The sequence below is a fragment of the Carassius auratus genome, chromosome 2, assembly GCF_003368295.1.
Source record: "Carassius auratus strain Wakin chromosome 2, ASM336829v1, whole genome shotgun sequence".
Classification (NCBI taxonomy): Eukaryota; Metazoa; Chordata; class Actinopteri; order Cypriniformes; family Cyprinidae; genus Carassius; species Carassius auratus.
The window spans coordinates 4,392,343-4,417,430 of NC_039244.1; the positions used below are offsets into that span (position 1 = coordinate 4,392,343).

At 38.7% G+C, this 25,088-nt stretch overlaps 2 protein-coding genes across 3 annotated transcripts in view; one reads left to right on the forward strand and one right to left on the reverse strand.

Annotated features, from left to right (window-relative positions):
* LOC113113270 (E3 ubiquitin-protein ligase HECW1-like) overlaps nucleotides 1-23,682 on the forward strand; it is a 42,645-nt gene extending 18,963 nt beyond the window's left edge. The window contains exons 9-28 of one of the 2 annotated variants that reach the window (XM_026279415.1): nucleotides 109-1,236; nucleotides 1,350-1,451; nucleotides 2,771-2,921; nucleotides 11,140-11,252; nucleotides 11,911-12,032; nucleotides 12,616-12,801; nucleotides 12,890-13,024; nucleotides 13,122-13,227; nucleotides 14,215-14,311; nucleotides 14,403-14,486; nucleotides 14,705-14,811; nucleotides 16,099-16,213; nucleotides 16,717-16,830; nucleotides 17,135-17,287; nucleotides 17,759-17,857; nucleotides 18,219-18,348; nucleotides 19,123-19,269; nucleotides 19,375-19,489; nucleotides 19,823-20,021; nucleotides 21,018-23,682. In XM_026279415.1, coding sequence (XP_026135200.1) covers nucleotides 109-1,236; nucleotides 1,350-1,451; nucleotides 2,771-2,921; nucleotides 11,140-11,252; nucleotides 11,911-12,032; nucleotides 12,616-12,801; nucleotides 12,890-13,024; nucleotides 13,122-13,227; nucleotides 14,215-14,311; nucleotides 14,403-14,486; nucleotides 14,705-14,811; nucleotides 16,099-16,213; nucleotides 16,717-16,830; nucleotides 17,135-17,287; nucleotides 17,759-17,857; nucleotides 18,219-18,348; nucleotides 19,123-19,269; nucleotides 19,375-19,489; nucleotides 19,823-20,021; nucleotides 21,018-21,129 — 3,515 coding nt within the window. In that variant the 3' untranslated portion in view covers nucleotides 21,130-23,682. The remainder of the gene's footprint in view (nucleotides 1-108; nucleotides 1,237-1,349; nucleotides 1,452-2,770; nucleotides 2,922-11,139; nucleotides 11,253-11,910; nucleotides 12,033-12,615; nucleotides 12,802-12,889; nucleotides 13,025-13,121; nucleotides 13,228-14,214; nucleotides 14,312-14,402; nucleotides 14,487-14,704; nucleotides 14,812-16,098; nucleotides 16,214-16,716; nucleotides 16,831-17,134; nucleotides 17,288-17,758; nucleotides 17,858-18,218; nucleotides 18,349-19,122; nucleotides 19,270-19,374; nucleotides 19,490-19,822; nucleotides 20,022-21,017) is intronic. The other variant, XM_026279420.1, reaches the window with a different exon arrangement.
* Nucleotides 23,683-24,666: 984 nt separating this feature from the next.
* The window catches only part of LOC113113315 (cytochrome c oxidase assembly factor 1 homolog), a 1,947-nt gene continuing 1,525 nt past the window's right edge, over nucleotides 24,667-25,088 (reverse strand). Inside the window, exon 5 of the mRNA XM_026279438.1 lies at nucleotides 24,667-25,088. This exon is cut by the window's right edge and continues 329 nt beyond it. The gene's annotated coding sequence lies outside the window, so the exon portion shown is untranslated.

The following is a 25,088-nucleotide window of genomic DNA, read 5'->3' on the forward strand; positions in this document are numbered from 1 at the left end:
AACATTAAAAATTCTCATGATTCCCAGTATATCTAGCATGCTAACTGGCTAGTATTTTCATGTATGCATTATGTGCATGTAGTTCACAGCTTTCTGTCCTCTCCTCAGATGATGAGGACATGTCTTTTAGTACAGAGCAACCAGTGGCAGCAGCAGAAGCTCAAGTCCAGCCTCAGGCAGAAGACACAATGAGTTTGGACCAGGGGACCCCAGAGTTGCCTTTAGATGGAGAAACAGCATCTGTAGAGATGCCCATGGATGTTGAATCAGCCGAGACAGATGCTGTAGTGGAAGAGCCTTTAGAGTCAGAGCAGCAGACGCATCTGGAGCAGCAGGAGGAAGCAGCAGACGAGAGCCAAGAACAAATGGAGCAAGAAGAGACCAAAGTACAAGAAGAAGAGATGAACCAAGAAGAAGCAAAAACTGACCGTGCCTTTACCAATGGGCCTGTAGAGTCTGCAGCAGTCGAAGAGGAGGCAGTGTCAGACCCACAGCCAGTTTCAGAGGAACCCGATGTGGACCTAGAGGAAGGCTGCTCACTGAGAATCAGAACCACACCGAGAAGGAAGCCAAGGCCTTGTTCCCTTCCCGTGTCTGAGCTAGAGACGGTCATCGCATCTATCTGCGGAGAACCGGAGACGCCGCGTTCCCATTACATCCGAATCCACCACCTGCTGCACAGTCTCCCATCCACCGTGAACGCTCCTGAACCCGTCCAGCCACAGAGTGTAGAAGAACAAGAGGAAGACGAGGAAGAGGGTGCGACCCTTGAGCCGCATGCTTTAACACCCAACGGCCCTCGCAGGACGCTGCCCCGCAGCCGCTCACACGAGCGCCTGTCTGACCTCATTCAGATGCTTGATGGAGATGGACACCCGCCCAGGGCTGAGGGCCAAACCACAGGTCAAAGGTCACCAGGGCAAAATGAGTATGATTTGAGACCAGTGCAATGCTGCAGTAAAATGGCAAAGAGGGCCTCGGGCCCCGTCCGGGCAGCGTCTCTAGACAGCGCACGTCGGTCGGAGAGCACTGTGTTCTCCTCACAGGATGACGAGGATGACATGGACAGGGTGAATGGTCTTCTGGGACTGGAGGCGGAGACAGGACAAGCCGCTGAGAGCCAGGAGCCAGGGGACGTGAGCTGTCAGTGGGAGGAGGCACCGGACAGTCACGTCCAGAGCCCGCACAGCATTATGGGTAATGGAGAATCATCGGTAGCTGAATCAAGCAGCAGGAGTGAGTAGACCTTATTGGTAGAATGCATAGATCATGTGTTTTTAGTTCAAAAAGATCTGGATTTGAAAAGTGTCTATGAAGAATGGCCTGGCATGTGTTTGGTGTGTGTTTAGGAGAATGTCCTTTGCCTTGTCACCATCCTGCAGTGAGCCAGCTGCCCGCCCTGCGGCCCGACCCACATCACTACCCCACCATAGACGAGCCGCTGCCACCGAGTGAGTTCTGTTGTCTCAACACACCTTGATGTATTCATAGTGGTCAAATGTCTCACAAATTTTGGGGATGTTTTATAGGTGAATCGCCTATGGATTATATGATAAAATGATAAAAATACTTGCATATAGATTTTCTATAAATGTGTATATGATATAATAATGGAATAAGTATAATAATAATAATTATATATATATATATATATATATATATATATATATATATATATATATATATATATATTTATATATATTTATATATATATATATTTATAATTATTATTATTATACTTATCTTTTGTAACATGAATATATTCACTGTCACTTTTGATCAGTTTAATGTCTCTATGCTGATTTTATATTTATATTTATATTTATATGTAGACATTAAACTGATCAAAAGTGACTATAAATAAATTTGTAATGTTACAAAAGATTTATAGTTTAAATGAATGTTGTTTTGACTTTCTATTTATCAAATAATCCTTCCAAAAAAATATTAAGAAGAATTTTCAACATTGATAATAAGAAAAACATTGCAAAAACATCTTACAAAAAATCTTACAGACACCAAGCTTTTGAAACTGTAATTATTTTTTGAAACAGTAATATTTGAATTGCCTTAATTCAATTATATTTAAAATTAATTATTATTAAACTGATAATGATTTTTTTTTTTTATTATAATCAATATAATTTAACATGCATAATATGGGGTCATAAGTCTGTTATGAAACAAAAGCTATATGAACAAAATATTACTTCATGAAAATGTCTATAACAAGATGTTAACCCATATTAAAATAAAAAGTTTGTTATGCACTATGCCCAAGTTTGGAAATTGCAAAATAAGTTGCAAAATATTGCAGCAAATCTAAATCGGTCAAATCCATCCAAATGAATCACTTTCACCTGGTGTGTCTGCGTTCATATTTTTCATTTCAACACTGTGTAGTCAAACTACAACCAGTTACACGCAAACAAACTTTCATATCAGGAACGAGCATCTTCAGTGTCACTCTTACTAACCCACATTGAGATTTTAGCAATGATTATAACGTTATTCTTTGACCTACTCAAGACCGTCTTTCACTTTTCAAGCTAATGTGGTTTTGTCTGTGTTTATGACAAAATTAGTCAAATCTGAAGCATCCTACGCTGAGGGGATCTTTGAGGCATTCTAACAGTAAAAACTGGATGAAGGTTTTTGTCCTAAATAGAGAGGGCCACAATCATTTTTGAAATATTTTTCCTTAAATAATTTTGCCTATGTTGAATTGAGCTTCAAATGTGTGTGTTTATGTTTTGTTTGGCATGCACAGACTGGGAGGCCCGTATTGACAGTCACGGCCGTGTGTTTTACGTGGATCACATTAACCGGACCACCACTTGGCAACGGCCGACATCTGCAGCCACGCCAGACGGCCTGCGCAGGTCTGGTTCTGTCCAACAGATGGAGCAGCTCAACAGGAGGTAAACAACAATAACAGTTTCCGGAAAACACCAAAGATGTACACTTCTTTTACAAAATAATCTGGAATACTGATCAATTGCTCTTATGCTGTGAAGCTCCAAGTCCAAATGTTTCACCTGTTAGGTTCTGATTCTCAGATCTGATTGGATGAGCCATGTTTTTGTCTTACAAATGCATCTACTTGTTCCAACAGTAAGCGGACTAAATTTAGGCCAATGAACTGTATGACTTTCACTACTAATTGTTATTTTATTCATTTTCAAAAAAAAAAAATGTATTAACCATTTGTGTATTTCATCATTTAACTATTTTCCATTGTATTTGAAAACTAATAACTTGGCAAAAGGATAATTTCTTGTTTGGTATTATTATTGTCTTGTTTTCCAGCACAGATATCTAAGCATTTTTTAATTAAGATGCATTTGAGATGCAAAATATAAAAGGTCAGATTTGTTAACAGCATTGCACCAGTGCAAACTCTGTTGCTGAGTTAAAACAAATATTGTCAGCAATGAGAAAGTGTGGGCTCAAGGGTATTTTTGTGGTTTATTGTATTGCATACGCATTTGTTGGAGATTTTCTTTCAGAGGATGTCAAATTTATTGGAGGAGAGCATTTCAATGATTAATGTAACACGATTCACTAAGGTTTACAGTCAGTTTATTAGTATTTTTCATTATTAAAAAAAATATATATCGGTCAGTGGGGTAAGAAAAATAAACCTAATTCAAAGGAGAAACAAGTTTAAATTTCTTACGCCATTGATAGATTTCTTTCTTGTTGTAAGCATAAACCTCAGTTAATTATGATGCATTACAGTAATTTTGAAACTTTAAACGTGATAAAATCACCAAGTTGGTCAGAATCAAGTGGTTTGTATTTAGCAAAGTATGACTGACTGACTTTGTTGCTATATATTCTGCCCTTAATTTTGTGTCTCTCTTCCGGAAGATAGACAGATAGATAAACTCGTTCTAACACGTAGACTTGTGGGAGAATGCAGCTTTATTCCACACCACGTTGACTGTGTATGTTGAAACAGAGTGAAACTACAGAAAGGAGAAGTATACTGAAGCTATAGTTCTCTCTAACAACATCTACATCTCCTTTTAGTGTCATTGATGTTTTATACAGTAGTCCTTCCATAGCTTTATAAACAAATCCATCAGATTGAATAGAAATTAACCAGAAAAAACCTACAGACAATGCCTTCTACAGATGATCACAAGATGAATGGTTGCTGCAAATTCAACTTAAAATAGGCAACTAACTGAATTTAACTGAGTTTTTGGTAACTATTTTTGAATGGAAGCTACAGGTATCAGAATTATAATCACTTCAAACATTAAACTTAAATAGATGAACACTGTATTTTAACCAAATAGGCATATAACAGTAACCTTTGTAAAAATGATCAAAGCCAGTGATTAAAAAAGTGATTCATAAAATGCTGCAGTTGTTCTGGAAACCAAGCACGTTCGCAATGGCTCATGAACGTGCTCTCTTTCGCCACCTACAGGACAGAAATAGAGATGCTTATCATGTTTCCATTTAGAGTGTGATTAAAGGCTGTTTATTTAATAGTCCAGAAGCAGCAGATTAGGGATTTTAGATTCTTCTCAAAGCACACAAAGCTTTACTGAACCGTCGAGCAGCATATGAGTTGGGCGTTTGGGTAGAAATAGTTGTAAAGGATTCTTTACAATGGGATTCATACTGTACAGATGTTAGTGACTAATAACAGTGTAAGGTTTAGAAGTGGAGGTCATATTTCATGTTGGAAAGTTGTAATGTTTAGAATTTAATATGATTTATATTTGAGTTAATATACTAGAAGTATATTTACAATGTTTAGTCAGTTAATTATTTACACCTTTATGTGTTTACATATTTAATGCAGTAAGGAAATTCTGCTGAATCTGCCTATCTGATTCACTCACGTTTATCTCAGTCTAAGTCCTTGCTTCTGATTGGTTAGTGATGTCACGTGAAAGGCCGTGTGGAAGGAAGTGTTGTTGTTGTGACGGTGTTCAGTAAAAGTGCCGCTTGACTGAAGTCTTCTGTCTCCATTCTGCTGTTCATTATTATAAAGAGTGATCTACCACCACATAACGAACCCTCACGTTACATTTGGTGGCAGTGTGGTGTTATTTTGGTGGTTTTATTCCTACGAACTGTGGATGCGGTCATTTTTTTTTTTTGTGCGCTATCTGGATTTTACACTCTTTGTGAACAGTGGATTTACTAACAACTACTGTGGAGATATTAAGGGACTATTGCGGTATTTGTTTACTTATTTATTTTTCCACTTTACGTGCTTTTTGTGAGTTTTGGGACTGGATATTTTGTCACCATGTCGGCTGATGAAAGTGAAACTGGGCTGCAGTCTTCCCCCACGCGACGACGGCGCGATGCTAACGTTACATCAACAGGTGCTGTTTCTCTAGCCACATGTGCTGTCTCCAGTGCCCTAAAAATTGATCTTCCACCTGCTTTTAAAGGAGATGGGACTGAATCATTCACAAGTTGGTCTCGACGTTTTGAAGTGGCAGTGCAGGCTATGAGTTCAACTGATACAGATCTGTATACGGTGATGGCTTCTGTCCTCCCTACTCGCCTAGCAGATGCTGCATTTCTGTATTGGGACAGCCTTCCTTCTTCTATCCAGAAGGACTATGATTCAGTAAAGGAGAAACTCAGGGACGTTTTTGGACCAATATACTCCCTGCCATTCTTCCAGACACATGTGAATGCTCGACCTCGTCGACCAGGTGAAAGTTTGGATGTGTACAGTGCTGACATCACTCGTCTTGTATTAGAAGCCTTTCCAAACTATGACCACAATGCACTGGAAGGTGAGAAATTTCGCCGCTTTGTTGCTGGCTTGGACCCAAATCTTCAGTCAAAAGTCCATGAGATGGGTGCAGAGGATCTTGAGGATGCCCTGCGTATCGCCAGCCGGTGTGAGAGGGCGCGTGCAGCACTCCAACTGACAACTGTAGGGTCTCCACACTCTCACGCTTCAGAGCAGGTAGCTATGGTTCGTCCTAAATCTACTGATGATAAGCTTCTGCATGCAGTTGAGCAGCTGACTCTTACTGTCAACAGTTTACAAAGTGAAGTACACCTATTAAGAGAGAAACACAGCCACCTAGCTCAGCGTCTGGACTCCCAAACTGAAAGGTTTTCCTCTGATGATGCTCGATACAGTGCACGCAGTGTCTCTCCACAACCCTATTATAACAGACAACACCGCAGAGACAATTACTCACCTGAGCAGTATCATGGTCGTGATCCAGGGTCCTGCTATGACCGTTGTCCTCCTTCCCCTGTTACTCAGAGAGACCGTCAATGGCATGACAATGACAGACGTGACCGTCATCGCTCTCCCTCACGCCAGTCCTATCAGTACTCCAGGTATGGTCGCCATGACAAGGATGATACGAACAGATACAGACGCAGCCCTAGTCCTGCTCCACAGGGAAACAGGGATGCCAGTCCACATGCTAGAGGTAGTGTTCGCTTCAAGTCTCCTGAACGATATTCGCACTCTGATTCCAACCGTCAGGGAAACTTCCATTAGCTGCTGTTGAGGGGCAAACATCAGCTACTGTCTCACTGCCCCAAAAGGATTTTCCCAAGTTAATGCCTGACAAAAATGACTCACACTCTGATGATTCTGTCTCTTCTACAATCTTGGCTATTGTTGAGGGCATTGAAGTGTGCACTTTAATTGACTCTAATTGACGTTTCCATTGTGAGCGAAGATTTTCGTAACTCTCACCCAGCATTGAAAAAACGCCCCATGACACCCTCCTCTCTGCCAGCTCGCTCAGTCGATGGACAGTGCCTGGACATTTTAGGCAAGTTAACGATTGGTATCAGACTTGGACATCAGGTATGGCAACAGGACTTTGAAATTCTCAGAGGTGCTTGCCAGCCAGTCATTCTTGGGTTTGATTTTCTACGGAAACACCATGCCCTCCTTGACATAAACAACAAAATGCTGCAACTTTGGGACATGAAAATTCCTCTCCTGCCCAAAGGACATGAAGTGGCCGCCTGCTGTAATGTATCTGTGCTAGCGCCCACTAAGATTCCAGCTATGAGTGAAACTCTCATCACAGCCTGTGTGTCAGCAGCTACACCTGCTTCTCCCATGCCAACTGACTATTATGGTGTTCTCATGCCCAACCCATTGTGTGACATCATTGTGGCACATTCTCTCAGTGAGGTTCAGAATGGTACTACTGTGGTTCGAATCTTAAATCCCTCCCGAGATGACGTTGAGCTGCATTCAGGTCAACACCTGGGTGAGTTTCATTCAGTTTCATCTGTTGACGTCGTATCAGGGGAAGGGACAGGGTGTGCAACCTCCCCTGTGCATGATATAGCTCCACCTGTCCAGATAAATGACAGCGACCTGTCCCCTTCCCAAGTTCAGTCTCTGAAATCACTGCTTCAGAAATACTCAGCAGTATTCAGTAAACACTCAGAGGACAGAGGTCGCACGAGCATCATCAAGCATCAAATCCGCACTGGTGAGGCCACACCAATTAAACAGAGAGCCTACAGAGTGACACCAGAACAGAGAGCTGAAATACAGACTCAAGTTGACAACCTGTTAAAGGCAGATGTCATTGAAGAAAGCTACAGTCCCTGGGCTGCGCCAGTTGTTTTGGTGCGCAAGAAAAATGGCACATGGCGTTTCTGCCTGGACTATAGAAAACTTAATACAGTGACAATCAAAGATTCCCACCCTCTTCCGAGAGTCGATGACGCACTGGATGCTTTGTCGGGCTCTGCCTGGTTCTCCACAATGGACCTACAACATGGCTATTGGCAAGTCGAGCTGCAGGAAGAAGACCGTGAAAAAACAGCATTCACAACAGGTAGTGGCCTTTATCACTTTAAAGTTATGCCAATGGGTCTCACCAACGCTCCAGCCACATGCCAGCGTTTGATGGAAATGGTACTTCGTGGCCTCCCATGGAGAACATGTCTAGTGTATTTGGATGATGTCCTCATCTACAGCCGCTCTTTCAGTGAACATCTCCAGCACCTGGAAGAAATTCTCTCCAGATTCCAGTCAAGTGGCCTGAAGCTGAATCCCTCAAAATGCTGTTTTGCCAGGGATCAAGTACAGTTTCTGGGTCATGTTGTATCCAAAGACGGCATTCAGCCTGACCCGCGGAATGTGAAAAGTGTCCAAGACTGGCCTACTCCACGGTCAGCTACAGAAGTAAGAGCATTTCTGGGACTTTGTTCATATTACCGCAAATTCATCCGAAGCTTTGCACATCACAGTGTTCCTCTACATGCTCTCACAGAGAAGAATGCACCTTTCCAATGGACTTCTCAATGTCAGGATGCATTCACTTATCTGAAACATGCACTCACAAACCCTCCAGTGGTTTCTTTCCCTGACTTCACTGTGCCATTCTCCCTCTACACAGATGCTTCAGGCTCTGCAATTGGTGCTGTGCTTGCTCAGAGGCAAGGGGATCAAGAAAAAGTGGTTGCTTATGCTAGTCATGTTCTCACAAAAGCAGAAAGAAAATGGTCAACATATGACAGAGAACTCTGGGCCATTGTCTGGGCCGTGCGACATTTTCGCCACTACCTTTACAAACAGCCCTTTGTTATTGTAACTGATCACAAACCTCTCCTGGGTCTCAGGAAAATACCGATTGACAATGACAGAACTGGTCGCCGTGCACGCTGGGCCCTTGAACTTGATCCTTTTGAATGGACTGTAATTTACAAGGATGGCCACAGTCACCTCAATGCAGATGCAATGTCACGTCGCCCTGCTGACATCAGACCAACTGAGCAGAGCACCTCCTCCAGTGCTTTTGGTAATCCGCACTCTGACAAGAGACATTCTAATCTGAGTCCTGTGAGTCTGTCTAGTCCGTTCAGTTTTGTACATCACAGCCTCTGCAGTACTGATACAAAGCCAGTTTGCTGTAACCTGACTGGACCACAATCTCCTCCGACCTCCTCACAGTGTGTTCAACAGTCTGTCTCCTCCACATTTGTGCTGCAGTTCCCTGAAGAGGATTTTAAAAAGGAACAACAGCGAGACCCCGTACTGTTAGAGGTTATTAGCTGGACAGTTAAGGGACAGAAACCCCCATACTGGCGCATGAAAAAACGCACACTTGTTGAGAAAGCATTTTGGCAAGAATTCCACAGACTTACTTTTCATAATGGTGTGCTCTGCCGTAAAGTTTTCAACCCATCCACAACATCAGTGCTCCATCAACTGATTGTCCCTCATGCTTTGAAAGACACTGTTCTTCAGATGCTGCATGGAAATCCTGTAACTGGTCATTCATCTGCTGATAAGGTCCTGAAACGTGCTCAACAGCTGTGCTACTGGCCCTTTATGTCACGTGACATCAAGATGTGGTGCAAGCAATGTACTCCATGTGACGCCAGACGGAGTCCCACACCTTATCAGAGAGCTCCAATGAAAACAATTGTTGCTACTGAGCCATTCCAAAAGGTCGCAGCTGACATACTTGAGCTCCCCATCACGAGTCGTGGCAACAGGTATGTGCTTGTTGTCCAAGATTATTTCTCCAAGTATGTCAACCTCTATGCCATTCCAGACCAGCGCGCCATAACAGTAGCGAAATGTCTGTTTGAAAACTTCATCTGTGAGCATGGTATTCCGGAAATGCTTCACACTGATCAGGGACGTCAGTTTGAATCTGACCTGATGAAACATCTGTGTGACCTGCTGTGCGTGCAGAAAACACGAACCAGCCCATATCATCCTCAGTGTGACGGCATGATTGAGAGGTTCAACAGGACACTTATTGATCAGTTAGCCAAGACACTTCTTCAGCAGTCTGGGGAATGGGATGACTGCCTCAACCAAGTTGCTTTGGCTTACAATACCAACCCACACTCTACAACAGGATTCACACCATTCTTCCTCACACATGGTCATGAAGCCAGGATGCCTGTCAACATGCTGTTACCTAACAACACACCATCTTTGTCTATTACGGGTTCTCCTGCTGACTATGTTGCACAATTGACACAGAAACTTCAGTCCGCTTTCAGTTCTGCTGCATGGAACAGAGATTATGCCCACAATCAGCAGAAACGACAGTATGACAAGAGTGTTAAGCACACTCCCTATGTTCCGGGAGACCTTGTCTGGTTAAATGACCCCACTACAGCAAAACAAAAACTTGCTCCTCACTGGAAAGGCCCCTTTGAAATATTAGAGTGCCTAGGATCTGATGTGGATTCTCCTGGAGTGACATACAGGATTCACTATCTCCTGGATCAGTCTGATAAATCCCAGATTGTCCACTACAACCGTCTCAGACCCTACTATGCTCCTGTGCCAGATTGTGGACATGAGACACCTACACGTGACTTTTTGCAGTCTCAACTCCCTCATTTGACTGCATTATCAGGTGCTTTGCCCTTTAAGCCTTTAAAGTTTGCAGCCACGAGGAGTTACACCTTATCTGGCCAGGGCAATACTCCCTCATTAGTCCCTCCCACTGGCCATCCACAACCCCGACCACAGCCCCAATCCCGCTCTCCCCTGACTCAGTCTTGCTCAGCTCCCTCCTTTGGCCCAGTAAGCCAGTTTGACACTGCCCCCTCCACTCCTCAGGCGTCTGGTTCTTTGCTACGCCCTGGGAAACGTTCAGTTAGACCTCCAAGATTCCTTAAGGACTATGTTCTGAACTGATACAGTTGGTTTATTGCTGTGGTGAATGTTACTTGTTTATTTGATGGGAAACGGGGACGTTTCTTTTGTGGGTGGGGGAGGAAATGTAAGGTTTAGAAGTGGAGGTCATATTTCATGTTGGAAAGTTGTAATGTTTAGAATTTAATATGATTTATATTTGAGTTAATATACTAGAAGTATATTTACAATGTTTAGTCAGTTAATTATTTACACCTTTATGTGTTTACATATTTAATGCAGTAAGGATATTCTGCTGAATCTGCCTATCTGATTCACTCACGTTTATCTCAGTCTAAGTCCTTGCTTCTGATTGGTTAGTGATGTCACGTGAAAGGCCGTGTGGAAGGAAGTGTTGTTGTTGTGACGGTGTTCAGTAAAAGTGCCGCTTGACTGAAGTCTTCTGTCTCCATTCTGCTGTTCATTATTATAAAGAGTGATCTACCACCACATAACGAACCCTCACGTTACAACAGTATTACTCGTGTCTTCATCAGGTACCAGACCATCCAGAGGACGATGGCCACAGAAAGGAGAAACGAGGAGTCAGGAAGTCCTCACAACGAGAGAACGACCAACACTGAGACCGACTCGCCTCCACAGACAACCGGTAACAATCATAATGACTGTTGATCTCTTTCCCGCAGAAAGTGTAAATCATTAGCTCATGCTCACGTCAGTGGAAACGGTTTGTTTTTGTACACCAAAAAAAGTTTATTTTGCACAACATCCAATGCATAATTCTCTTTTATAGGTCGCTTGATAATTCGTCCAGCTAGTAAAGAGGCTATAATTCTCTCAACTCTTTTTAACACCATGTTTAAATCCATTTGCAGAAAAAGGTGGCAAAAATCCTTCAGATTCCTGTTCGCATGCAACAAATGTAGCCAGTAACCAATCAATGGCTTCAAAAGCCACATACAAGCAGCGTATATGCATTTCAGCTTCTCTAAAGCCATTTCATAGCCTTCTTTGAGGAAAATTTACTAACGGTTCAGGTTTAAGTCATTAGTAATTTCAAAACTTGTCTTTTGAAATCTGGAGTGTTTATGATGAATGTGAAAACTTCTTCGGCTGGTTTTGTGAGAACAAACTTGATATAGAAAGATGCTAAACAGGAAATGAACACAGAGCTCACACACCTTGTGAATGTGGAAGGTTTGACCGTGCAGAATAATGAACACAATTTGAGAGCTGAGGCAAAAGGCTGAATTTTTTTTGTAAGTTGGTAAACGGTCCCTTGAAATGATCTTCTTCTCTTTTTTAAGAGTTGAGGAGAGACGCCCCGTGTTCTCCAGGTCATTGTCAGAAGATCACGTTACTGCTGCAGAGTCCAGCAGTCAAGTTCATCACTCACCCAGAGTTCTTCACTGTTCTCCACACAAATTATGTGAGCGCCCTCCACACTACACACTATTCACTACATCTAAATCATTTCTTCTAGCTCTATAGAGAATGCTGCTTAAGTTAGAATATTGATCAAAAGTTTGGGGCCAGGAAGATTTTTCTTTTGGAAAGAAATACTTTTATTTAGTAAGAACACGTTGACTTGATCAAAAGTGACAGTAAAGGCATTTATATTATTTTTTTAAAAGTGAGAAAAAAATGTAAACATTTATAATAAGAAGAAGAAATGATAAGCAGCGAAATCAGCATATTAGAATGATTTCTGAAGGATCACGTGACACTGAAGTCTGGAGTAGTGATGCTGAAAATTCAGCTGCGAATCACAGGAATAAATTACACTTATAATACAATATATTCAAATAGAAAACAGTTATTTTGAATTGTAATAAAGTTTCACAGTATTACCGATTTTACCGTATTTTTAACAAATAAATGGAGTCTTGGTGAGCATACAAGACTTCTTTTAAAAACTCTTACAGACCCCACACTTTTGAATTGTAGTATACGTGTCATGTTTTAATTCAAAAGTTTATGCTAGTAACATTATTATTATTATTATTTTACAGGGTGCATATCGTATGTTCACAAACAGCTCGTGTCTGAAACACATGGTCCTGAAAATCCGACGTGATGCCCGAAACTTTGAGCGGTACCAGCACAACCGTGACCTGGTGGCCTTCTTGAACAGGTTTGCAGATGCTCAGCTGGAGCTGCCGCGGGGCTGGGAGATCAAAACAGATGCGCAGGGGAAGGTACCTCACATCACGCTCTTCCTAACGTCTCGCCTCAGTGTCCATCAAGACATTATTTCAACTGTCTGTCTTCTGTTGGTTTCCACAGTCATTCTTTGTAGACCACAACATTCGTGCCACGACCTTCATAGATCCCAGGATCCCTTTGCAAAACGGCAGGTTGCCGAACCACCTGACGCGCCGCCAGCACCTGCAGAGATTACGCAGCTACAGCGCAGGAGAGGTCTGACACACTCACCATACAGAGACGAGACATAAAGATTGATCCTTTAGTAGATGATACAGAAATTACTGTTATTTTACTTCTTTATTATATCCAGGCATCTGAGGTGTCTCGCACCCGAGGGGTGTCTTTGTTAGCCAGGCCTGGAAACAGCCCTGCAGCAGCCATACGAAACCAAAGCCAGCCGGAGCCAGTGTCGTTAGGTAAGGACCATTCACAAATAATGGACAGATCACTAATGCAGGTGCACTAAGGGTTAGTCAATGTAGCTAAAATAAGATGAAAAATATAGATTTTTTTCTGTTCATTGTTTTTTCTTGAATGGTTTAAAAATGAATGCAATCATGCATCACATAAATGCTGTTGTGTTGAATTGTTTATTCATCAGAGAATCTTGTCAAATATTTCGGTTTGCACAAAAATATGCAAACTGTTTTCGACATAATAATAATAAAAATAAATGTTCTGAAGGATCATGTGTCAAAAGAATAGAGTAATGATGCTGAAAATTCAGCTTTGATCAAGGGAATAAATTACATTTTAAAATATATTCAAATATAATGCAGTTATTTTCAATTGTAATAATATTTAACAATATTACTGTATTACTTTTTTATGAAATAAATGCAGCATTACTAAGCTTTAGTTTCTTTCAAAAACAGTAAAACAATTACAAATCCCCCAAATATTTTTGTTTTCTGTTTCATCTTATTAGATGACATTACATTTATGTATTTGTTTTTAAATGAATTAAAAAGTAGATTTTAGTAGAAATCTAGTTAATGATCAATGTTTTCAGTAAATCTCAGAATGTATTATTTAATCGTATACATTTTTTAATGTACCAATATAACTTTGCATAGTTACAATCAGCATACAGTATTCACCAACATGATTTTATTCAGATTTGATTGATAAATCAGTGGTTGAAATGTAAAAAAAAAAAAAAAATACTTGATTTGCAGAAATGATTCATACTTATGACAATAAAGTTTAAGCCAGACACTCTTTTTATTAAATCATGATACGAGGAGAAAGAGCTTATTCTTTAGTGTGCTTATCTAGTCAAATAAAACTGACATTAATATCACAATGTTGATGACCATGATCATAAGCAAAGAAACCCAAACCATCATAAATATCCAGCGTATACCAGAGTTGATATGAATTATTTTCCGTCTGTTTCTCAGCATACAATGAGAAGATTGTAGTGTTTTTACGGCAGCCAAACATCTTTGAGGTGCTACAGGAACGACAGCCGAGTCTGGCGAGGAATCACTCGCTCAAGTATGACACTTCACCTTCCTCTGTAACAAAAGACATCATTAGTTCCTTCAAACGGTTCTCAGTTTTCCAGCTGTGTTTATTATATCTGCAGGGAAAAGGTGCATCACATCCGAACCGAAGGCACACAGAGACTGGAGAAGCTGTCATGTGATGCCGATCTGGTCATGCTGTTAAGGTAAAGCAACCTCCATCCAATGAACTGCCCATTCTATAAAAAAAAAAAAAAAAAAAAATATATATATATATATATATATATATATATATATATATATATATATATATATATATATATATATATATATATACACACACAGGAAATATTTCCTGTGATTTAACATTTCTAATCTGTCTCAAACATGCTATTTTCAGAACGTGTTTTGCTTTGATTTTCAGTTTGTTTGAGGGGGATATCATGTCTTACATTCCTCTCACATCATTTCACCCCGGGTTCAACTTCTCTCCACGATGCTCTCCTGGTTCTTCTCCTCAAAACTCTCCAGGTGAGTCAGCCAAGAGCTTTAAACATTATCCTTCAGATGCTCTCCAATCTGGATAATTGTTTTGATGTGACCTGATGTGACATCAAGCAAATTCCTAGGCATCATTTGCACTTTCCAATAACATCCTTCTCAAATGCTTAAAGCTAAATATACTATACCAGGACTTGGTGCTTGGTATAAAGTATGCACTCTTAAAACTATCTGTAACATGTTAAAATAGAAACACCATAAAAATTGTCATAATTTATCAACAGTAGATCATAAGCAACCTTTCGGAATAAATGCGTGCTGTTCATTGATTGAAAATTTATCTGAAACCTTAAGCCTGTAGAACATGCAGCAGCGCACCGTTTGATTTTCAGTGTGCAGAGCTCACATTTATTTAATGAAATCATAGCCTTTTGAAAGTATTTAAAAATGTATTAATAAATTAATTAAATGTTTCCAGTTCTTCCCTCCCCAAATTTAAGACCTCCTAAAATGATCATTAAGACTTACATTTAAGATTGTTGAACTTAAATTTCATAAAACAGAATTTTTAGACTTATTAAGGACCCACAGGGACTTTTTATTTATTTATTTATTTTGCACACATTCCTACAGGAAATACAGGACATTTTACAGTTCACATCTGTTTTTATGTCACAAATGTGAATGAAACGTTGTGCACTGAATATGTGTCCCTGACCAGCTCTTGAACATGCATCATCCCATTAACACCCATGTTAAGCGCTGGGATGTTAACACGGTTGAATTGGTTTACTTACATGAAGAACCTCAGTTTGCAGGGAAAGTCCAGTCATAGTTCACTGACACGCTCTGATCTGCTCTGATAAAGGCTTCCTCGAGCGAACTCCTCTCGGTCCAGCCTGCTGTCTGTCTGGTGAGAGCTCTCCAGGTCAGCCGCTCTCCAGCCTTAAATACTGTCCCAACCCAGCTGCCCATTTACAGACCCCACACCTGTAGTGGTCAATATACAAACCTGTGTTTGCCACGTTTCCTTCGGTCCGTAATGTGGTTAACTAGTCTTCTTTGTAACTAGTCAGTTTTGTAAAACTTGACTTCTGTGCATGTTTGGACAATTCAGACAAATAAAACTGTCCTCCAAAACCTTATCAAAAATCTTTGCCCTGAAACACGTCTTTAATGTAACGAAAGGAATAATCATTTCCCCTTTTCGTGTGTTTGTTCTCAAGGTGAACTCTTTCCGAGTCGTTTGATGGCCTGCTGATCCTTGATATGTACAGTATAGTAACTCTGTGCTGATGATGAGGGGCTGTGTTTCAGGGTCCCAGAGGGCTCGGGCACCAGCGCCCTACCGCAGAGATTTTGAGGCCAAACTGCGCAACTTCTACAGGAAGCTGGAGGCGAAGGGCTACGGGCAAGGACCCGGCAAGATCAAGTGTGTAGTCTCTTCTGCTCACCAAGGCTGCATCTATTTGATCAGAATTACAGTAAAAGTAGTACAATTGTGAAATTTTATTATTAGAATTTAAAAAAACTTTTTTTTTTTCAGTTTTAGTTTGTAAATATTATATGTGTATAATTTTATATTTTAAAATGTAATTTATTGCTGAATTTTCAGTATCTTAACACCAGTCTTCAGTGGCACATGATCCTTCAGAAATCATTCTAATATGATGATTTTATGCTAAAGAAACATTTTTTTATTATTATTATAAATGTTTAAAATTTTTGCTGTATACTGTTTTTGGAAACTGTGATAATTTTTTACACAAATCTTTGATAACTACAATGTCAAACAAATTATTTAAAATACAAATATTTTTAATGTCTCTTGTGATCAACTTAATGTTTCTTTGATGGATAAAAATGTTAAGTATGCGGTCTTTAAAGTAGGATCTGCTGGATGAACGTCCTTCATTTCTGATTTCTTGTATTTAGACTGATCGTCAGAAGAGATCATCTGTTAGAAGGAACATTTAAACAGGTCATGGCCTACTCCCGTAAAGAGCTCCAGAGAAACAAGCTGTACATCACCTTTGTCGGAGAGGAAGGGTGAGACAGATGATCGTCTGTACATAACACAACGTAATGATAGCAAATATGACGTGTACATAATTCCTGATATATATACTTACATATTTTTAAAGTTGAAAGCAAACTATGGTAATTAATGGCTGTTTAGTCATAAGCCAAGTAATCTCAGAATAACCAAATATTGTCTATTTAATATATTGGTATTTAAAATACATAATCTGTTATTAGATTTAAATGATAATGTTATGTTTTATTTTTATTCACACAAAGCAAAGGCAAATATATATTTGTGATTCTATCTGAATTCTGCGTTTCTTCTCAGACTGGACTACAGCGGTCCATCGCGAGAGTTTTTCTTCCTGCTGTCTCAGGAGCTGTTTAACCCTTACTACGGCCTGTTTGAATACTCCGCCAACGACACATACACTGTCCAGATCAGCCCCATGTCAGCTTTTGTAGAAAACCATTTGGAATGGTAAGGTTCTTTCCACTTCCTCCCAAGGAATTCCACTTCCTGTGTGGTATGGGAACACATTCTGAATTTTCATTGACAGAGAAATAAGTGAAGTGGCCAAGTATGGTGACTCAGAATTAGTGCTCTGCATTTAACCCATCCAAGTGCACACACACAGTAGTGAACACACACACACACACACCGTGAACACACACCCGAAGCAGTGGGCATCCTTATTGCTGCGATGTCTGTGGAGCAGTTTGGTGGCTTGCTCAAGGGTCTCACCTCAGTCGTGTTATTGAGGGTGGAAGAGAGCACTGGTCATTCACTCCCCCCACTGACAAATTCCTGCCGGACCTGAGACTCGAACCCTAAACACATGCTTTAACTCAAACCCACAACCTTGTCTATCCATTAGGTCACCTCTGCTTATGTTGTTATTGGCAGAATGTCTCGTTTGTTTTGACCGCATGATGTGACGTGTGTTCTCAGGCTCCGTTTCAGCGGTCGAATTCTCGGCCTGGCTTTGATTCATCAGTATTTGTTGGACGCATTCTTCACCCGTCCGTTTTATAAAGCTCTCCTCAGACTGTGAGTGGACCAGAAACCATTCAATGCATTCAACTACACGCAGACATTGAGAACAATGAAAAATCAGGCATAAATTAAGAGCTTGATGTTTTGTATACAAGCATCTTAATTGAAACACACAAATCTAATTGATATTTGTATTTTTTTTTTAAAAGTATTACTGTCACTTTTTTTTTTTTTTTACAACCATCTCATCCTAAATTCACTCTTACTGCAATAACACTCTGTTCACTCTATGTCACAATAACAAAATCAGACATGAGTGAAATTAAATGAATATGGCTTAAATTAACATTTATTTTACTTATGTTTATTATAAAGCCATAGTAATCAATCTACTGATTGTTACCCCTGCTTGCAGAGCCACGGATCTCAGTGACCTGGAGTATCTGGATGAGGAGTTTCATCAGAGCTTACAGTGGATGAAGGAAAATGACATCACTGATGTGCTGGATCTCACCTTCACAGTCAATGAGGAAGTGTTCGGACAGGTGCGAGAAACCCTAAAACTAATTCTGTCTTAAAAAAATAATATTTATGATGCGATCTGAGAAAACCGGTCTGATGTCACGTTGGTTAAATGTCATTTTTTTTGTCTGATCAAAATTAGGGTTTCATTCAATTATCATTCTATAACATCTTGTCTGTCATCTCTGAAAATATCTTGGCAAAATTCATGTTTAGTGCAGAAAGCGATATATTGCAGCAAGCAGAAAGACATGTTAAAAGTGCTGTGGATGTGCTTTCTCCGAACATCACAAAAACAGTTAACCTATCAAAATAAACCACGCAAAATATATAATAAAGGTGTATCAATGAATATTAACCCGTATGCAGCCTAAACTACGGCACGCAAAGTTTTTTATTGATTTATTTATTCATATTGAATTCATTCAATATTCGAACACTGAACAAAATTATAAACGCAACACTTTTATTTTTGCCCCCATTTTTCATGAGCTGAACTCAAAGATCTAAGACTTTTTCTATGTACACAAAAGGCCTATTTCTCTATTAATTTAGCAATTACGCTTTGCCGAGATAATGCATCCACCTCACAGGTGTGTCATATAAAGATGCTGATTAGACCGCATGATTATTGCACAGGTGTGCCTTAGGCTGGCCACAATTAAAGGCCACTTACAACAATAATAGTATACATTTATTGCTATTTTGTAATGAACAGCTCCCTAAAGATTCCCATGGTTTATAAAAATTAAATCAAAGATATCTTGTCAGGTAAATATAATAATAATATATGTCAGGTGACCGAGCGGGAGCTGAAGTCCGGCGGGTCAAACATGCAGGTGACGGAGAAGAATAAGAAGGAGTATATCGAGCGGATGGTGAAGTGGAGGGTGGAGCGAGGTGTTGTCCAGCAGACACAGGCTCTAGTCCGGGGCTTTTATGAGGTAAGCATGCTTCTCATCTGATTTACTCTCTGCCCGTTTACAACCATTTAACATCTGACCTCTGTGTGTGTGTGTGTGTGTGTGTGTGTGTGTGTGTGTGTGTAGGTGGTGGACTCTCGTCTGGTGTCTGTGTTTGATGCCAGAGAGCTGGAGCTGGTGATTGCAGGGACAGCAGAGATAGATTTAAACGACTGGAGGAACAACACAGAGTATAGAGGAGGTGAGAGGACAAGCTTACACCTACTGTACATACAAATACAGAAAAACACACAACATCAATACACGTGATGTTATGGCTGTGCCAAAAGAATCCACATGTTGAAAGATATCAATATATATTGTATAATAATTTGTTTCTCACTATTGTGAAATTGCATTGTCACTTCAGGATCTTGAATTAAATATATTTTAAATATGAATGAAAACAATGTCATTTCTACACTTCATTGAATTAATAAGCCGGTCAGTGTTTCTCAATGCTGCTTCAAAGGGCAAAAGTAAAATTCTAGCTGTAATGAAAAGCTGTGTATTTGAGCTCTGTCCTCGTCGTCAGGTTATCACGATGGACACATTGTGATCCGGTGGTTCTGGGGTGCGGTAGATCGCTTCAATAATGAACAGAGACTGCGTCTGCTGCAGTTTGTGACGGGCACCTCCAGCGTCCCGTACGAGGGCTTCACTGCGCTGCGCGGGAGCAACGGCCTACGACGCTTCTGCATCGAGAAATGGGGCAAGATCACATCGCTCCCGAGGTATAGTGATGCACTCATCTATCACAAATATTTTGTTGATTTGAGCTGGCATGGTAAATGTTTAACATAAATTCAAAGAATGTCAATAATGAAAGATACAGGTCCTCTCTGAGAAATGCAAGCATTGGATTGCTCTACAGAACACCTGCAATATTATAATCAATTGAGTTTGCAAATCAATTTACATTCTTTTTATGATTTTGTTTTTTATTATTTCCATTTTCCATCCAGATTCAAAAAGGTATGAAAATTTTTAATTATAAAAATTATAAAACTGTAAAAAAAAAATCAGTCATGAAAAATTTCAAATAAACAAGAAAAAATGTGTAAAAAGAAATAGTTGCTGTTATTTTATTTTATTATATATTCCATATTTATTTTATTATGAAATGGTTTGATTCTGTTAATTTGCACTTTTTTATGAATTTGTCAAGTTTGAAAAAAACCTTCCTCATCATGAGATATATCATATATATATCATGATGAGGAAGGTTTTTTTCAGACTTGACAAATTCATAAAAAAGTGCAATAAAAAAAAAATAATATATATATATATATATATTTTTTTTATGTTTTCTATGATTAGGCATTAGTGCAAACTCTAACAAATCAAATTTACAAAGTAATTAATTTAAAAATTAACAGTAATTAGTAATGCAAATAATTTAACATGAACATTAACAGTTTAGTATTATTACTGTTATTAATACTTTTTTATATTTTTACTTTTTATACTTTTTAAAATTATACTATTATAATATATATCATTAATGAATTAAATTAACATAAAATAATATTTTTAAGCATTTAAAATGAACTGTTTAAAATGAGAAGTTATTAATATAATTTTAAGTAAACCTTAATCATATAAATTATTTAAATTGATTATTAATATATATTTAGATTATTGTCATCAATGTTAAAAACATGCAGATTGCTCTTGATTCCACACGAGACTGTCAGTCAGGCTGCTGATGTGCCATGTCTGTTTCTCAGAGCGCACACATGTTTTAATCGTCTGGATCTCCCACCGTATCCGTCCTACACCATGTTGTATGAGAAACTGCTGATCGCTGTGGAAGAGACCAGCACTTTTGGCCTTGAGTGAGGACTTATTCACCTTCCTCTCAGTGACCTTTCCATGTACACCACATGTAATTATCTACTAGCGTGGATCGTGGATTCTTGGACCGTGTCCAGTGTCCATTTCTTTGGTGTGTTCAGGACACCACTGCATGCACCAGGCACCTGTGCGGGTGGACAGTGTGTAACGTGTATGCAATAGTGAAAGAGAAGCCTTCAACACGCTTTAACACTCAGGGTCTCGACCTCTGCTGAAGTTGGTCTCAGTTCGCACATCATTTCACCACAAACCACGTCCAGCATCCTTTTCCTTTGGTGCATTCTCACGTTGACAAAAGTTGTAAAGTTAAAACCAAATATGCTTGGAGAACATATCTGATTGACATCTCGTAATTACTGTAAATGTGTGCACTAGTTTACATTACACGGCGCTATCACAGGAAGTGCTTTGCAGGAGTCCGATGGGGAAAGGGCTAGTCTGAACTGTAATTTGACACTTTTGATTTATTCGTTTGTACTAATCAATACATTTTAATATTAAAATCATTAATGCATCAAACATATTTAAGGATGTTTAAGGCTTCATGATGCCTTGTCTGTAGTACCTGAATGAATTTCCAGTGTTGGAACTCGATTGCTTTCAATGATTTGATGTTTTTGGGTTTAAAAAGTCAACATAGGAAGTTTACTTAAATGTTAACATTAAAAGAAAAAATGTTAAGAATAAATGTGATGTTTATTATTTTGTAGAGCGGGATTTTAAACCAATAAGACTGCACTATCCAGCATAACAAAACATGAAAAACAAGGGACTGAAAATGACTCATCAGTGGTTAGATGCATCTAGATAAGAAACTGTGTAAAGGTGCATTCATGGCGACGGGGATTTATAGTGTTTCACTATAAACCAGTGGTGATGCGATACTTTATGCAAATGAGTAGAGTAAAGATGTCTCAGAAGAAAATGCTCATAATGAGCAGCTTTATGTGATTCTTAATGCACTACTGCAGTTTGTATATATGTTTTCCTTTAGCATGTTCATTTTTAGTAATGAAATACTTTTTATTTATTGTATTTTTATGTACTTTTTCAGTTTTCTAAACCAGATCATGTTGGGGTTATTGGCTGCGCAAATCATCTTTTTTGCTCATTTGAATAAAGTTCAACTGTTTGTCTAGACTTTTCTGTCTCATCGCCATCTCTCAGTCACTTAAAAATTACTTGAAAAGTTACTTCTATTTTCCTGATGCTATGATATGCACTCGCTTTCCCTTATGTTTAGAAAATGTGTTTTTGTTTTTCTGTTCATGTCTTTTTATGACTTAGAAAATGGTGAGGGGATTGAAACAAATGAAAGACCAAAAATAGTAAATAATTGTTCACCACATGCCATGTTTGTCAGAGTGTTTTAGCTGTGTGTGTTTAAAGAGCAGTAAGATACTCTGAGAGTGATTTATTTATTTAAAAAGGAAACTGGTTTAAATGTCAGGACTTTTTTTTTTTTTTATCTCAGGGTGGTTTGTTCTGTGGGTTGGTCCCATGCTCACATTTCGATTACTGTTCATGTTTACATTTTGAAATTAAGTGAATGTGTGTATTATACATGAAATGGTCATAAATTGTCTTAACATGATGCCATTTCAAGGTGCATGTGTCTCTGTCTAAATCAAACTTGACAGAAAAAAAAAAAGTTTTGTCTTCTAATAATTTCTAAATGGCTTCGTTCAGCCCCCAAAAATAAATATAATAATAATAATAATAATGCTTTGATTATGAAGAAGAATGGGAAAGTCATACATAATGACATTAGGGTGAATAAATTATGTTTTCCTGAAGTTTTCATTTTTGGGTGAACATTTATTTTAGTGTGTTGATGAAGAACAAGCCATTTTGATCATGTCTGAAAAGTAATTCTGCTAAAAACAACTGCAGCTCAAACACTCATCTTAAGATATTAGGAATGTAGAAAGCGCGTTTGTATTATTTATCCCAATTAAGAAATTATAAAAATGTCTGTATATCAAATGTGTACATTTTAGCTTGAACAGTCTATGTAAAATCAAGATTTTAAAATGTGTCGAATCAATTCAACAGCCAACAATTCATCTTTTTTTAAAACATGTCTTCATACTTGCTGTTTGCATACTGTTAGTTTTCTAAGATGTATGTTAGTATGCATATTTGGTTGGAATTGTAAGAAATGCGACACTTTGGCGCTTGTGAAGGACGTTACTTGGCGCTTGTGAAGGACGTTACTTCGTTTATCAAGACGCGCAGAAATTTGACAATGTGAGAGAAATGAGAAGAAGGTTCTGAAACATACTCTATAAACATGGCATTCTGGGAAATACAGAAAGATTTGGCTCCTGCTTCCACCTCGGACACATCCACTAGCCTGCTTATGTCTTTTTACACTTTAATTTATGTGTATGGAAGAGAATAAGAGCGGATGATGAATAAATGTTGTGAATTGTGTATTGAGGTCACTTCTAGCGCCTCTCTCAGGCTGAGCTCTGTAACTACAGCATTACACTGTTAACGAATGTCAATAAACAATCACTTTCTAATGCAGCTGAAGCTGACTCGTGTTCTATCGGGTGTGGTTGTAAATCTTACTGAATCTGGAAAATTGTACTATTCATTTATAGAATTAGATGTTTACAACATATAAGTAAACGTCGATGAAATCGTATCATGTATAAGCATATATTGCATTTGATTAGGGGTTTGGCTAGTTTAATGCATTTCATTCACAAATATTGCACATTTAGGAAAAAAATTGATTATGGTGTTTTAGTAAATGTTAATGCAATTTATTTTCCTGATTCCTCAGGTTAGTATCTTCACACAGTCTCCCTTCTCATACTTTTGTGATTCCTATAATATTCAAGAAAACCTCAAGCCATGTAAAATGTGCCAAATCCATCCAACACATCTCTCTATGGCCATATAATATAAAACAAAAACAAAAAAAACTTGATGTCATTTAATGACTGTGATGTAATATATTTTGTGTTGCTAAATCAAATGAAAACAGATTGGAGAAAGTATTTATATGCATGGATGTTTTGGAAGATGAAAGTGAAGACAGATGGTCCCCAGAGGATATTTCTGGAGCAGGAGCGGGTGGTTTCGGGGGATAACAGTGGGATTTTTGATGCGCTTGAGAAAAAGAAGGAAAGTTTGAGACATGAAGCCCCGACCAGTCTGGAACCAAGTTTTTTTCAGATTCAAAACAGATTCAGAGAGAAACGAAGAGTAGAACGCTAATTTGATTTGCTTGTAATAATTACTATTAATAGTAGTAGTAGTATAGCTTTAAGTGTTTTTAAACCTTCTTTTTATTTAAACATTTTGGGCTCTTAAGTTTCTCTGACCTTGATCTATAAGCCAAAAAATTTATGAGAGGAAATGTGAATTAGAGAGCCGCTAAACTGGGTTGTGGTGTTTCTGTGGATGAAGTCTGCTCACTCCTGTGAATGCAGATTTATGATACTTAATGGTTATTATGAACTGAGCATGGTTTAAATTTGTCATTTGAAAAAAAAAAGTACAAAGGGAAATCTTTCATGTTCATACTTTAAGCAAAATCTTCATGCAGTTTTAATTCCAGCAAACAAACAACATTTAAGAGAAAGGTTAAAAAACTAACAAAACTTGACTAGTCTAACTTAGCATGACGTATGGTACTTTGACAAAATGCACTAGTTTTCGGTATAGGCTGCATCTTTTGATATTCCTCACAAAATTAAACCATTGTTTGTTTTTTGAGAAACAAGTAATACAAATGTCTAGGGTTACTGAATAATGATATTTTACTGACACTTACTGGAACAGTTAAGTAACTACAATAGTACTAGACGATCCTTAGATCCCAGTGTTGGTTTTACGAACTGAATTGAATTATAATAATCTGATTTTCAGGTTTTGCACACATTTGGAAAGTTAAACAGAATTAGGTTATTATTGTTTTGACTTATTCA